This window comes from Lactuca virosa, chromosome 3, assembly GCF_052849685.1.
Source record: "Lactuca virosa cultivar CGN04683 chromosome 3, Lactuca_virosa_CGN04683_v6, whole genome shotgun sequence".
NCBI lineage: Eukaryota > Viridiplantae > Streptophyta > Magnoliopsida > Asterales > Asteraceae > Lactuca > Lactuca virosa.
In genome coordinates, this window is record NC_136428.1 from 30,091,065 (window position 1) to 30,106,450 (window position 15,386).

The following is a 15,386-nucleotide window of genomic DNA, read 5'->3' on the forward strand; positions in this document are numbered from 1 at the left end:
AGTTGTCCTAATTTCATTTTGTTTTCTAGTTCCCGTTGTAACATAGTACATTCAATGGTGTCATGCCCTGTAAACTCATGGAACTCGTAGTATCTTCCGTGATCCTTGTTTTACTATCTTCTCTCCAGCTTTTCCCCCTGTGTTCTTTTTGTTTTCATTTACCGTGGCTATCTCGTTTTGAGCGCCATGCCTAGCTATTAATGGATTCCGATGCGGGTGTGGGAAACGATTTGAGCGGGCTTGCTTTATACTTTGGTGTCTTGTATTTTCCAATATGTGGCCTCTAGCATAGGATGTCCGGTTAACCTTTCCTCCATGGTCGGTTTTGTATTTCTCGGATGTTGCTTCTTCTTGTTTCATGTACCGATGAACTCTCTCCATAATTTCTTTTCTTGACAGCGACTGGTTTACCAATTAATTTCTTAAATAGGGTTCCTGGGCACAACCCATATATAAAGGCGTCGATCACCATGTTATCTGCTTTCTCAGGTGTGCTGAGTGTGGCTTTGTTGAACCTTCGAACGAATGCACTTAAAGATTCGCCCTCTCTTTGCCGACATCCCAATATAGCTTGTACATATGCCGTGTATCTACTTTGTTGGACGAAATGTCCCACGAATTCTTCCCTGAGTTGATTGAAATCGTGTATGCTTTCCGCTGGTAAAATTGTGTACCATAATCGCGTTGCGCATGATAAAGCAATTGGGAAGAATATACACCAATATTTTTCATCCAAATAGTAAGCATCCTTTGTCCATCTATAGTTATCAATATGGTCAGTTGGATCTCCCGTCCCATCCTTCTTCGTAATTTCTGGTATATTCATTTCGACTGATAGTTGGTACTCGTGTATGCTTCTTATCGTATGTGAGTTGTCTGACCTCAAGACCCGTCTACTGCTTGCATCTCCATTTGTGTTATTTTGTCTATTGTTGTTTGCCAGTTGTGTGGTTTGTTGCAGATGAGGCGTTGATTGTCCTCCTGGTGTGGGTTGTAAAGCATATGTTAGTTGATGTTAGGGAGGCCAGTATGCTTGGTAATGTGCGCATGGGAATGGTGGCGGTAATGACATGTATGGTGGTGTGTTTTGTTGGGTAATCGTGGTATTTGTGAGGTGTTGTTGTAGCAAAGGTGGTTATGTCTGTACTGTTGTGTCATTGTTTCTCGGGTTTGGCCTTGTAGGTCTTCCAGACATATTTCTCCCGAATGTGCTTGAACTACTGGCCGTTGAGATTTCCTGCCTAGCCTTCTTAGTTTTTTCTGTCGTTTGATCGTTTACCTCTACCTTAGGTTGCACGTTTGGCTGAGTAGTAGGTGGTATTTGTTGTTTGTATGAGGGTGCCATGAGGGCTCTGGCGGTCAAAGTTGTTGTGATGGTTGGTGTAAAGGCAGGGATTAGGTTGATTGGGCTAAAAGGTGTATCGGGAAGAGGGCGTGAAGTGTTTGCTTGTCTTTCATGTTTATATATGAATGACGCCAATGTTGCTACGTGATATCCCCAATGCGTATCTGGTTACCCTTATATAGACTTCCAGATGTCACGCTGCACAGAATTAGCAAAGCTAGGTTAGAAAGTCATATCGAGGATGGGACCCCGATATTGCTCTCTGATGCCTAAGTTAGATGTCATGCTTTGGATTACGATTTAAGTAAAATTGATAAAGATTGCTTACCCCTTTCGGAGGGATCGAGGTTCGTTTTATAATTGGGGTTTTACCCAGTCCATAGTCTTTTCTTTTGGACCTTGCTTTGGTCATAAGGTTGTAAGGGTAAGACCCTTGCAATAAAATAAGGTTGTCTTTTCCGTGTTTCCTAGGATATTGTTTTATATGTTATGTCCAGGAGATAGGACAATTATTGGTGTATGTGGTCGGTACATCTTGGTGGGTTGACTACCGACCCACGTTTATTTGTTTATGGTTTTTCATCAAATCGGGTTTCTTAGCCGGCTTGGTTTTATGTGGGCTGACGCCCGACGCCCATATCCCATTAAGTAACAAACATAAATAAAACATGGACAAAATAGATAATCCAAAAATCTACAATATTACACAGTATAATGATATATGTTGAAACATGTTTATGATTCAAACTTCAAACCAAAATATGCCCAAAATATTATGAGCGTTGCATGATTTAGTGTACATATGGGTTTTGAGATGGGTTAATCTAAGCTGGTTAGATGATTTGGTTTATAATTTTTTATTTCTTAAATGATATAAAGAGATTTAAGAGAATAAAATTGTGATAGGGAAGGATGTGGAGAGGCAATGAGAGAGGAGTAAATGTTCCACACGCTTTTTTCATCTCCAAATCACAACCTTACAAAACGGGATCAATTTTCCCCACTCCTTACCATTCACCATCAACCGATTGTGAGGTCACCATTCTCCATGGGTCTTTTCACTTTTTCTATTCATTTTTTTATTATTATTTTTTTCTAAATTCCATTACCTGCACATATTTTCCTTTTATTTTGTTCAACTTCAAAAAGTATGTTTGCTCTATATTTATATAATTCTTCATCAACAACCATCATATGTCAGAAAATAATAAAATTCATTGTGGTCCATATGTTTTTTTCTTAATATTTGATTGTTAGTTGAATCTTTAAAGAGCATTACATGTCAAGTTAGACGTTGTGTTTGTTAATGATTTCTATCAACAAAGAGAGAACGACGTATGCAAAATAGTATACTGAACCAATAATTTTCTTTAGAATAATAACAGAATAAATATCTAAGAAATCAAATTCGAAGAAAACTCTTATTGCACATTAACCCCTCGCACTTATACTGGGTTTCATAACGAGTCCAAACTTAACGAAACATCTCATGTCCTTTAAACAACTAAAATACTCAAATTTTAGATCAGTCTCAACGAAAAAACTATTTAATGTCATTTCAAACAAAAAGGTATAAGATGCTAAATTAAAAACGTAACCTTCTGAATTACTGGTCTCGTTTTCAACCGAATACGAATGACAAAATGTGACATCCAAAATTTAGAGTTAAATGGAAGTAGAGGGTGGTAAAGTGCAAAGTAACATCCTTCAAATACTAGTTGTGTTTGTAAGCACAATAGCAGTAGACTCTATTGTTATACTTGTCGGATGGAGAAAGAAAACGCAAGACATTCATAGTTTCATATCCAAACTTGTATTCGATTATATTGGAAGGAATATATATATAAATATATATACAAGTATAAGTAAGATCAAAGAGTGTGCTTCTTCAATGGTACCCGATATAAAAGGTGAGGGAGATCATACACATATATTTGCAATTTGGATTGTTTGTTTTTATGTTGTTTAATTAGTTAATGATGAAATGTTGATGTAGGATCCATGATGAATGGGGAGATTGAGGGAGAGAAAAGAGGTGAAATGGAAGATGAGAAGAAAGATGATGGTGATGGTGTGGAGGAGGGTGGTTCAGGGAGGCTGCAACCATGGACAAAGCAGATTACGGTTCGTGGGATTGTGGCGAGTTGTATTATAGGGAGTATTTACAGTATCATAGCAATGAAATTGAATCTGACAACTGGAATGACACCTAATATGAATGTCTCGGCTGCACTTCTTGCTTTTGTGTTCATGAGGACTTGGACAAAGATGCTTCAGAAATCAGGGATTTCATCTGTTCCCTTTACTAGACATGAGAACACCATGATTCAGACATGTTCCGTTGCCTGTTACAGCATTGCTATTGGAGGTGAAATTCAATTCAATTCAATTCAATATCATCCATCATCAACAACATCTTTTTTTTCTTAAATTAATTATGGGTTTTTGATGATTGTGTAGGTGGATATGGATCTTATTTACTGGGATTAAACAAGAAAACATATGAGATGGCTGGAGGTGTGAATTCTCCAGGGACATATAAAGAACCTGGTGTTGGTTGGATGATGGGCTATTCTTTCTTGGTCTGTTTTATTGGTCTTTTTGTATTGATCCCACTACGCAAGGTACATCTATCTATCTATCTCTTTTCCTGTCTTCTGATTTTATTATATAAATATATATATATATATATATATTTCATGACTGCTTAATGGTTTGGTTTGGTTGGTTGCAGGTTTTAATTGTGGACTATAAGTTGGTGTTTCCAAGTGGGATGGCGACTGCGGTTCTTATTAATGGATTTCATACTCAAGGAGATGATATGGCAAAGTATTTTTTTGTATTTTTATATTTAACCCATTTCTTTTCAAACTAGACATATGTCAAAAAAACTCATGATTTCTTTCTTTGGATTGTAGGAAGCAAGTGAAGGGATTTGCAAAGTACTTTTCTGCAAGCTTTCTATGGGGTTTTTTTCAGTGGTTCTTTACAGGAAAAGAAGAAGAATGCGGATTTGTTCAGTTTCCTACATTCGGATTAAAAGCTTGGAAGAACACGTATGTCTGTTCTTATTTACTTCAACTTTTTTTTCTTTTTCATCCACAGTTTTTGATTCTGATTAATCGGGTGGGTTTGTTTGAATTTGGTTGTAGGTTTTACTTTGACTTTAGTATGACTTATGTGGGAACCGGAATGATTTGTCCTCACATTGTGAACTTGTCATTGCTAATTGGAGCTGTGGTTTCATGGGGTATAATGTGGCCCTTAATTGGAAAAAACAAAGGAGACTGGTATCCTGATGGTTTACCTGAAAGCAGCATGAAGAGTCTCAATGGCTACAAGGCCTTTATTTCCATTGCTCTAATCCTAGGAGATGGTCTATACAACTTCGTCAAGATACTATACATCACATCCATGAGCGTACATGGAAGATTCAAGAACAAAAGCCTCAATCCAGTTATCGAGAAGAAGGTGAGTGAAATTGAGCTAAAACAAAACGAGGTTTTCTTAAGAGAAAACATTCCCATGTCAATAGGAGCAATCGGATACATAACTTTAGCTATAATTGCTGTGATTGCAATCCCATACATGTTTCCCGAAGTTAAATGGTACTATGTCATCATCTCCTACATATTTGCTCCATCTTTAGCCTTCTGTAACGCGTATGGAGCCGGGTTGACCGACATCAACATGGCATACAATTACGGGAAAATCGGGCTTTTCATGATGGCGGCAATGGCGGGAAAAGAGGACGGGGTGGTGGCGGGAATGGCGGGATGTGGGCTGGTGAAATCGGTGGTTTCGGTTTCTTGCATACTGATGCACGACTTGAAAACCGGTCAACTCACGTTGACTTCTCCAAGAACGATGCTTGTGAGTCAAGCAATCGGGACAGCTATAGGGTGCATGGTGTCACCATTGAGCTTCTTTTTGTTCTACAAAGCTTTTGATATTGGAAACCCTGATGGAGAATACAAAGCACCATACGCGATAATCTACAGAAACTTGGCGATTCTTGGGGTGCAAGGTTTTTCGGCTTTACCTAAACATTGTTTGGACCTTTGTTATGGTTTTTTCGCGTTTGCTGTGTTGATTAATATGATTAAAGATATGTTGCCTAAAAAGATAGGGAAATGGATGCCATTGCCTATATGTATGGCTGTTCCTTTTTTGGTAGGTGGGTATTTTGCTATTGATATGTGTATTGGGAGTTTGATTGTGTTTATGTGGCACAAGGTGAATGCTAAAAAGGCGGATTCAATGGTGCCTGCGGTTGCTTCTGGTTTGATCTGTGGTGAAGGTATGTGGTCCCTACCGGCTTCGGTTCTTGCATTGGCCAAAATTAGGCCTCCTATTTGTATGAAGTTTTTTTCTTCTTAGATTTATAAATTTTGTGATTAGTTTTGGGAAAGAGTAGTAAGTAGTAAACTAGTAATGTTTGTTAACCATAGTTGATGTGTTGAATAATGCTGAGTTGGAGTTTATTCTATAATGATTGAATTTTTATACAAAGAAAAAAGGCGAAAGAATTAAAGAATATCAAGTGAAATAGGATTCTATCCTGTTATTATCCCAGCTAGAACATCGGTTTTACCCCGGGCGAATATTGTGTAGACTAGGCGAATAGCATCCAGCCATGTGTCCATGTATTCGCGTGAGTCTGCAATCTGATGAGAAAAGAAAGAGCATATGATTGATTAACTAATTAATTAAATATTTTAAATTGTTGATTAAAATTAGAAAGAGAGAAGATGGGAAGTACCAAGAAGAATGGTCCATGAATTGTATCAATGGAGAAGGAAGGACCAAGTGGTAAAGTCAAATCTGAGCACTCTTTTACTGAAACAATATTCAGAATTTCAACTCGGATACTTGTTCTATCTCCAGATATTTGTTTTTGTTGATCATCATGAATCTACAATAATTGAAAAGTAAGAATCATTACACTTAATTAACATCAACAGAAAAAGAATAGAATCATATACCTGTTGAAGTGCTTCATGGTTCAAAACAAACTTAGATCTTTTCCAATCACAATGTGGTGCAACTGGATTCCCCACTGGTGGGGATGTAAGATAACCCACCTTTAAATAAGGTAAAGGAAGCTGCAAAAAACAAAGTACAAAAATGAATTATCATTTAATTTTATGGAAATGTTAATGAATAATACTTACCATAGTCCGGACAAGCTTCAAGGCACTGGAGTAAACCTGAATGCATAAGATGGACGAAAAGGTCATTTAAACAATTTTGAAATTTCTACATGAAACAATGGAAGAAGGTATACAGTATACTCACTGAGTAATTTGGTTTCAATGCATGAGCAGCAGCTATATAGATAGCAGATTGACTGTATAATTCATTGAAAGGAATCTCATTTCCAACAACTGGTACTCCAGTTCTTGATGTGTCTTCTGCTAATCCATACTGCAACAAAACAAGATTATTCATGACAAATATATCAAATTTCATAAATAGTATAAGATGATATTATTAAATTGGGAAAGAAATTCCACAAACTAACTGACCAGAACAGTGCCAAGGTTGTAAATTGCTCTGTGGAAGTCAAATTGCAACTGTATTGCTGCACGAAACTTCATAGGTGGTAATAAATGTGGTTAATAATAAGCCATTCATGGTGAAAAATTATAAGAAAAAGGTGAAGTTTTTACTTTTTATAATATCTGTTTACCTTACTGATTGCACTTCTTACTATAGTCTGTTTTTCACGAGCAGGAACAATTGCACTCAGCTCCTGTGACACTCATTATTGATGTCAATCAATATACATAAATAAAACATATAAAATGTTTAGGACTATATTAGAAAGTTTCAAAATGAAGCACCTGTAAAGCAAGTCCCCAGTTGTTAAGAGCCTGAATTTAATTTCATCACAAAGTCATAAACAAGAAGCAGGGAATTTACAAATGAAATAGAGCTACATTTCTTTTTTGAAGTTACCTGTGGACTGTTCCAGTTTAGTTTGACAGCTATTTCATAATTCTTTGTTGCTTGTTTCCATAGTTCTTCAGCTTCTTTTGTACGTCCATGGAGTTTGGCTCTATCAGATATGGCAATAGCCCAGTTATAATAAGCCTGTGGTTGGACAACAGGTAGAAATTAGCATATGTTAAGAGGAAAATTTGTAATCAAAATCAGATTAAGTTTTTTCTCACATCATGAAGGGCAGGGTTTAAATTGATAGCTTCAGCATACTTTTTGCAGGCTTCTTCAAGTAAAGCATCTTTGGAAGGTGAATTAGTATCGGCATTAACATTATCTGCACTTTCCTGTAATCACATGAAGAACCAGTGCCCAATTACAAACAGCGATATGAATGTTATTTAGCCACACAGAAACAGACCTGAAGAACCAATGCCCAATTATAAAGTGCATCATAATCATCTGGATTGCTCTCTATTGCACTAGCGTACCTGAAAATATGGCAATCTTTATATGAAAAACACACTCAAGAATACAAAGACGAAGTGGTGAGGTATGGATAACATGGCTACACCTCTTTGCAGCAAACTTAAGCATTCGTTGCCTTGTCCTTCCTTCTTCATCAGAACTCGAGATACTATTAATCAAGGCCATGGCAGCACTATTTCGTCCTTTAGGTTGTTTGTTATCTTGACTGAAGTGAAGCAGGTTGAGTGCATGCAAAAGGGAAAGTAATGAAGAATTAGGTTTTTACATGAGTTGATTTGTTATTATACAGGAATTTCATTGAAATTACATATTACACAACTGTAAAAACCAAATGTCTGACCTACGAGAAGGCGTGGCAACTGCAGCCGATGGAGAATCTTCATTGACATCGACATTCTTCAGTTCACCCAACAATTCTCTCATAGCGACAGACGGTTTCGCTTCATCTTTCGGTAGCACAGTAAGCTTTGGTTCTTTTGGGGGTTCCGGTTCCGGTTCCGGATCAACATTGGTGGAATCCATATCAGTATCATTGGACGGAATGATTTGGTCTTTCGGTAGCACAGTAGGTGTTGGTTCTTTTGGGGGTTCCGGTTCCAGTTCCGGATCCGGATCAACATTGGTCGAATCGATATCAGTATCATTGGACGTAATGATTTGGTCGAGCTTCGAAGGGCGATCCACATCGTTGCCAGGTGATGGTCCGTCCGTCGATTGGATCGCAGCGTCTTCGTGTGGAGGAGATTTGGGATCTGGATTGTGTTCCGAGTCGCCGTTTTGTGATTCCGACCGGTCATGGTTCGTAGACATTGTTGAATCAATGAATCAACCCTCACACATCACACATCCAATCTCAGAAATCCGTTCGTTTACGATGGTACACCCCCTCTTCTAGGTTTACAGTAGTGTAGCATCTTCCAAAACAAAATCCTGATATACGTTATGGTTTATGAACAATTAGTCATGGACTGGTACCACTAAACCGATGATCAAATGTGTAACGTAGCATGGATTCTCAAGCTTCCAAAACTGCGAATTGCAAAATGCCAATTCCTCTGCATGAATAGTATAGTAGGTTGGTTTGTCATAATTCATAAATATAATATTCCTTTGTCTCTTTTGTGAATATTGAAGCTAACGTTAATCAAAATGTTACATCTTCTAACAAAAGTTTGAGATTCACATTTTTGTTTTGTTTTTTTAAATTGGCTTCTTGAAACATAGTTATATTTTCTTCTACAAAATGTTACATTTTCTAATAAAATTTTGAGATCTACATTTTTTGTTTGCATGGTTTTTTGACTTTTACCAATACAGATTTATAGTTTCATTTTTATAAAATCATTAGGTTTATTATCTTTTGGCCTTTTGAAACGGAGACCATTTAGTTTAGACTTTTCAGACATGTAAATGATTGTTTTACTATTTTTCTAATTATGAACATTATCAAACTCTAAACAGACCACCGCCTCTTGGTCGGGTTTGATTTCATCAGCCATGTGTGATAAAGAAATATCGAGAGATCAAAAGATGATAGGTATGTCAGTTTTTTATTAGCGGGTTAACCATATATCCAAGGAGGGTCAGTGTAGGGTCCACATAATCATCTGCTGCAAACATGAGGCTATGTCTCATGTTTTGGAGTCACTACAGACAAACCTTCATAGTCACACGGGCCGAATAGTATCAGAATTTGAACATAAATCAATAAAACAAAACTTAACTATGGTCATTATTCCGTGTTCCCGAAGGAAATGAAAGGAAATAAAAGGAAAATTTTAAGTTTTGGTGTTCCTGAGTCAGGAGAAAAAAAAAAAAAAAAAACTTAAAATTTTCCTTCCCCTCACTTTCTTTCCAAATCCGCCCAATTTGGGAGGAAAATATGCCTCCAAAATCCTTTGTCTCCCCTCACTTTCTTTCCATTAATGAAACTCGGGAACACAATTTTCCTTCGACATCCCTCACTTTCCCTCCGTATCCATCCATATCCCTCCTTAAGTAGAACTCGGGAACAATGCGTAAAGGAACTCAATTTTCTGCTTATCTACAAAGAAATTATATTGTTATCATTTGGAAAATGAGCCATAAAGCAAAAGTTTGTACTACGATTAGGTCTATTTCTAAGATAAGGTCTTCAATGGCTTATTAGTTTTGGAAAAATACCATCCATAAAACAAAAGTTTGTACTACGAGATCGAAGTTACAACAATTGCAATTATATTGTTATCATTTGGAAAATGAGCCGTAAATACTAGAATTATGGAAGCAACATTCATCTCTGAATTAAATTTTAAATCAATAAATCTAGTTGATTCTTCCATCAAAATTGAATATATTTGTCAACAGAGTCTTTTCCTTTTGGACAATCATTTATTTTCCGTTGTATTACTGAATTTGGTTTGGTACTTTACTAGAAACCATTATGTCAACTATTTTTGTCAAGCATTACTTTCGTGAACCTGATGATGAAAAACAATATTAACTGAGATTTGATCTAGTTTTACTAGCATTAAAAATGAAACTATTTGACCATAAATATAAAAAACAAACCATGAAATCATCATAATCTACCCTAATAAATATAGTATATGTTAATGTTTTACATTGAAGAAATAACTTGAAAGGAGTATTGTTAAGATAGAGATCTTGATCTTTTTAATCAATAAGATAATCTAGATCACAGTAGGATCAATTTTGTAGCAAGATCGTAGCTAAAATAGATCGTACAATGATCCAATCCCATATTTTTTTTTTTAAATTTGGTCTTTAGTGTTTAAAAGTATAAATTCTATAGTTTTGCTAACAATAAAAACTAATCTCGGTTTAATAATCCAACACATAGCCTTAAAATTTTGTCTTTTTATATAGTTTTTCTGGTTTCACTCACCTGGCCTTAAAATTTTATTAATCCAACACATAGCCTTAAAATTTTGTCCTTTTACAATAAAAAGATAACAGTACTATAAAACGGGAAAATCATATCAATAAATCATTTAACAATTATGATTATATTAGATAGTCACATTTAAAGCTAAGTATTAACTTTAAGCTTTTCATTCTTTTCCCAAACCTTATATAACTTGTCAACAAGTAGATAGCAATGTAATTTGGTGGGATAATTCCATTCCAATCCACTCTTGCAATCACGATATTACAAAGTAAAAACAAATGAACTATACATAATAGATTGATATGTATCTTGGAAAAAAAATGAAAAATCCAGAAAATAGATATGGTATGTTCCTGTCCTTCATCCAACTCCAAGACATATTAGTAAAATGAAAAGCATATAGTTTTCCAAATGCAGAAACGAGGACAACAATACAATAACTTCTCCATGACCATAGTTCTGAATAAAATATCTCAGAATTTTTTTGACAAATACTAATCATTCTCTGAGAACAACAAACATTTGTGAGAATTAGTTTTAGAAAAAAGCCACCATCACTCGGTTGGGAGGAGTGCGGGCACAAAAGTTGAGGAATATCCGTAACTTATTCAAAACCAGATACAGACAGACAGAGACATTTTTTTGTAAATAAAAAAGAAGAAATTTAAGAAAAGCAAGTTGTTCTAAATCTTGTCATGAAGGGTTACCACCAAATCATGTGCATCATCCAGAAGCTTCCAAACATCCAAATGTCCAGCCATGCTATTACACTCCCTCAATATCTCATCCATACTGCTATACTTCTCTATTATCATCTTCCTCTTCTGCAACACACACGCCGCAATCGCATACAGCAACAGATCATCCGTGGGTGGGGCCCGCAGCCTCATCCTCCCCCACCCGGATTTCGTTATCCCCGCCCGGATCGCCGTCTGATCCGCCCACATCACCTCCCACAGACACAACGTCTGTTCAAAATTCAACTCACGTCTGAACAAAACCACCACCATCCTATACACAAAAAAACAATCCTCCGCCTGCAGCTCCTCCAGGTGTCTGTACAGATGCGAATCCTTCCCTTTAATAATCTTGGAAACAATATTCAACTGCCGCCGGATCCCCACCTCATCCAGCCGGAAGTTATGGCGCGCTTTTTTCATGAGCCCAACAAAGCACCAGAACGCCTCGCTGTCGTCCTCCACCACTGAGATGATTGGAGAGAGAAGGTCGCTCATCCCTTGGCAGTAGCCGATTTCTGAGTCGTATAAAGCGTACGCTTCTAGAATTGAAACTAAACGTGCAGCGTGGAAGACTCTGCATGTTTCGAGATGAGTGTAGTCTTTTAGGACTACGCTTTTTGCTAATTCTTGTGCTTTTGTTACTGACACCGATGCCTGTGATGGAGAGTACACAATCCATTCATCGTTCGCCCGGATGGCGTCCAGCCGGATGATTCTTTGCCACGTGGCAAAACTTTCAGATCTGTACGGAAGTGACGTTTTACTTTTAACTTCTTCTGTTGTTTTGGGTTTTTGCGGTGTGGCAGGAGAGGGTTCCATGTTGTCGGTTTCTTCAGATGAGTCAGAATCAGATGAACACGTGTCAGTTTTGGTAGTCACTTCGCTTACATCATCACCATCTTTGCTGTCCTCTTTGTTGTTGTTAATGTTGTTGTTGTTGTTGGTGGTGGTGGTGGTGGTGGTGTCACTGATTTCTTCTTTTACTTGTTGGGAATCTGCGTCCACAACTTCACCACTATCGTTGTTGTTGCTGACATCATCATTGTTGCTGTCACTTATGTCGTTAGTGCTGTTATCTCTTCGTATGTAAGTTTGTTGGCACTGTTTTCTAAGATTTTCGTATTCTTTCTTGTTCTTAGTTTTAACAGCATCTCGTTCTTCTTTTGAACTTTTAAGATCATAACTGTAAGAAGATTATTAAAAAAAAAAAAAAAAAAAAAAATGTTTCAGATAACAGAATGAGTTTGAAGAATGCCATGAGAGTAAGCATATTTATGAAAAGGTATAACTGTATATGAGAGTAAGATATGTTTTAGGTGCTTACACTCCAAGAAGGAAGGGCCAAACTTCTGCTCTTAAGCTAGGATGAATACCCTGTATAAAGATGTATTGCAGACATGATCAGATAACAGAAGCAAATGCCAAAATGGATATGATAACAGAAAGTTAACTAAAAATTAAAGATCAAACATACTCCACTTCTAACTTTCTTCAAGAACTTCACTCCGCCATCACATAGTCTTCCATCTTCATCAAATAAAGCTTTCCATTGTTTTGGCTGAAGAGCATGTTTTCTTCTCCTTTTTGACCATGGGGATTGAAGGTGACCCCTACATCACAACACATGAGAGAGTACATAGTTATTGTAGGATCAAGAATCAAACAGAATAACAAGGAACTGTAGATGATATAGTAGACTTCAGAAACAACTAGTGTGCAGTTTCTTTAGTTTTCAGAGTTAAAAAGTTCACGGTTTACTTTAAAGTTGGGGATATATTTTGTATAAGATTAATGCATCCTTTAACAGTTTATATAGAACTATACTAACATGTCTTACACAGAGTGATAGAATTTGAAAAGAGGCATAAAGTATTTCGGAACAAAAACATGGCATCATCCCCACCCCTTCATTCTATAAGGCTACAAATTATACTGAAGCATTTGGTCAACGAAATCTCTATATACAACAATATGATAAGACATTTGACGGGGCAGAACTATCGCAACTCCATGGTGGAAGATGACTGTTCCTCTCTAAATTATTTTTTAAGAAAGTCAATAGCACCGAAGCTACAGTGTCGGATTAATTCGTTATACTTGAGGACAAATGGCAGACATCTTTATCGTTGGGAGAAAAGAAAAAGGAAATAAATATAGCAGTTTGAACGTTTCTTCCCTTAGAAACTTGAGAAAAAAAGGAGGAATACAATATCTGGTGAAAGGTTGGTGCCTTGAATACAGAAGTAAAAAACCTAGAACAGATCGAAAAAGCAAGTTGAGAAACAAGAGATCAGTGCATTTTTTTGGAGTAAAAGATAGTAGTTGGAGATCGAGATCTGAAAAGGAGAGGAAAGAGGAATGAGGGAACTGACCTAGTAGTAGAAATTGGTGAGGATGATGATGAAGAAGCAACGACTAATAGGACTGATCGCAAATGAATCCACGATGACGAAGAGGACGACGATGTCGGAGAGGACGAATTCGAAGATGATGGTGACGAAGTGTGACTCCGCCGGAGTGCTCTCAACACATGATGTTTCTGTTGTGAGGCCAACATCTTTCCTTTTTTCTAGTAAATCTAAATGTGAAGTAACTATATCTATAATCTATACGAGCCTAGGGAATGAAATTAGGAATTTAGGGTTCCGATTGATCTATTTCGATTAGGACGACTAATTGAAGTAATTGTAAATGTTCTCTTCTTCTTTTACCTATTAGAGTAAACGAGGGTGGCGGCCACGGCGAGGCCAGCCATGACCGTCATGGCGATAGCTATTCCGACATTAGATTGGGAGCCAGAGGCACCACTAGCACCAACACCGCCACCGGTAATCCAGAAAATCGCACCAGAACCTCCATCGCTTTTTCCAACGGCGCCTTCAACAAAACCGTAACCTGTCCGACGACCATCACCACCGGAGAAGACGTCGAACATCAATGAGAAAAGCAACACCAACAGGAATGAAATCAGATTATTAACCTTGTTCCTCCTCCTCGTCGTTGTTTTCCCCAAATTCCTCCACACCATAACCTCTTTGACACCACCCCGGCCCCCCTTCCAAATGCCTAAGTGCTTTGATTCTTGCCTCGGAGTGTTGTTTCTGTTGTATCCACTGCACAATACTCGAATCTAATTATGATTGATGATAAACGAGGATGATGACGACGACGATTGCATCTCTATTTTCTCTCTCACACACACACACTCCCATCAGCCATCTTTGTGTGTCCTATCGAAGGGCAGTTATCAAAGCTTTTCCTTTTAACAGGCCCAACCCCACGGCCCAAACTTTTTCTAAACTCCTCTTTTTATAAAGAACAAATCGCATCAAATATTGTTCTTTTTATAGAATTAAAAACTTACTTTTATTTTATATTTTTATAATATAGTTGATGATCATAATTTGATAAAATCACACATTTATTAATTGGCCACATTAAAGAAAATATCAATAGATCAACCTAGTCTATTCATTAATAATTTAATATTACTCATATTAACAAGTTACATGTGTTGACTGATTAAATGAATTTTGATCAATTATCTTCCCATCTAATTTTGACATTATGGTGAAGTTTTGATAATTTTTATTATTGGAACTTCATTGAATCTATTTTGAGTTCTAAATTTAAATATGTAGATGGATTATCTTGAATATGTAACTTTATTGTATTTATTTGAGTACTATGAAGGACCATAATTTGCTACAAAGTAAATAAGATTCGCATTCTTGCTTTACCAAAGGAAAATATCGGATGTATAACTTTTAATAACTCACTTTTGGAACAAGCTGGGTTTTTTTTCTTTTTTGAAATTATGTATTTAAATTTATACGTAAGATTATTTCCAAAGTTATAGAGATAAGAACATATGTAAGGGCATAAAGATAAATGTAATTCTATTGTTATTATGCAAAAAATAAATTAATTGTTTTTATCTATAAATAAATGTAAAAGTAAATATAGTGGTTTATGTGGT

At 36.6% G+C, this 15,386-nt stretch overlaps 4 protein-coding genes across 5 annotated transcripts; 1 reads left to right on the forward strand and 3 right to left on the reverse strand.

Moving 5' to 3' along the window:
- Positions 1-301: 301 nt before the first annotated feature.
- LOC145163384 (uncharacterized) lies at positions 302-826 on the reverse strand. Its single transcript, XM_079082227.1, has one exon. It carries the CDS (start codon positions 824-826, stop codon positions 302-304), a length of 525 nt encoding a protein of 174 aa, XP_078938353.1.
- A 2,231-nt stretch (positions 827-3,057) lies between these two features.
- Positions 3,058-5,837, forward strand: YSL1 (YELLOW STRIPE like 1). The gene is made up of 6 exons (XM_079084144.1): positions 3,058-3,255; positions 3,342-3,713; positions 3,806-3,969; positions 4,080-4,174; positions 4,264-4,401; positions 4,498-5,837. The coding sequence occupies exons 1-6, from the start codon at positions 3,237-3,239 to the stop codon at positions 5,723-5,725; spliced, it is 2,016 nt and encodes a 671-aa protein (XP_078940270.1). The 5' UTR covers positions 3,058-3,236; the 3' UTR covers positions 5,726-5,837.
- Positions 5,803-8,857, reverse strand: LOC145165412 (protein HLB1-like). Its single transcript, XM_079084145.1, has 13 exons — positions 8,118-8,857; positions 7,863-7,982; positions 7,710-7,779; positions 7,522-7,635; positions 7,307-7,441; positions 7,192-7,221; positions 7,038-7,100; positions 6,874-6,939; positions 6,644-6,772; positions 6,520-6,555; positions 6,331-6,450; positions 6,108-6,260; positions 5,803-6,012 (listed from the first exon to the last, which is right to left on the reverse strand). Exons 1-13 carry the CDS (start codon positions 8,585-8,587, stop codon positions 5,902-5,904), a joined length of 1,617 nt encoding a protein of 538 aa, XP_078940271.1. The 5' UTR covers positions 8,588-8,857; the 3' UTR covers positions 5,803-5,901.
- Positions 8,858-11,079: 2,222 nt separating this feature from the next.
- LOC145165413 (rab GTPase-activating protein 22-like) lies at positions 11,080-14,661 on the reverse strand. 2 transcript variants are annotated; one of them, XM_079084146.1, is made up of 4 exons: positions 14,119-14,661; positions 12,882-13,017; positions 12,732-12,781; positions 11,080-12,590 (listed from the first exon to the last, which is right to left on the reverse strand). In XM_079084146.1, the coding sequence occupies exons 1-4, from the start codon at positions 14,433-14,435 to the stop codon at positions 11,351-11,353; spliced, it is 1,743 nt and encodes a 580-aa protein (XP_078940272.1). In that variant the 5' UTR covers positions 14,436-14,661; the 3' UTR covers positions 11,080-11,350. The 2 variants fall into 2 exon arrangements, with proteins under 2 accessions (XP_078940272.1, XP_078940273.1); XM_079084147.1 differs by having other exon boundaries at positions 13,780-14,261.
- Positions 14,662-15,386: the final 725 nt, after the last annotated feature.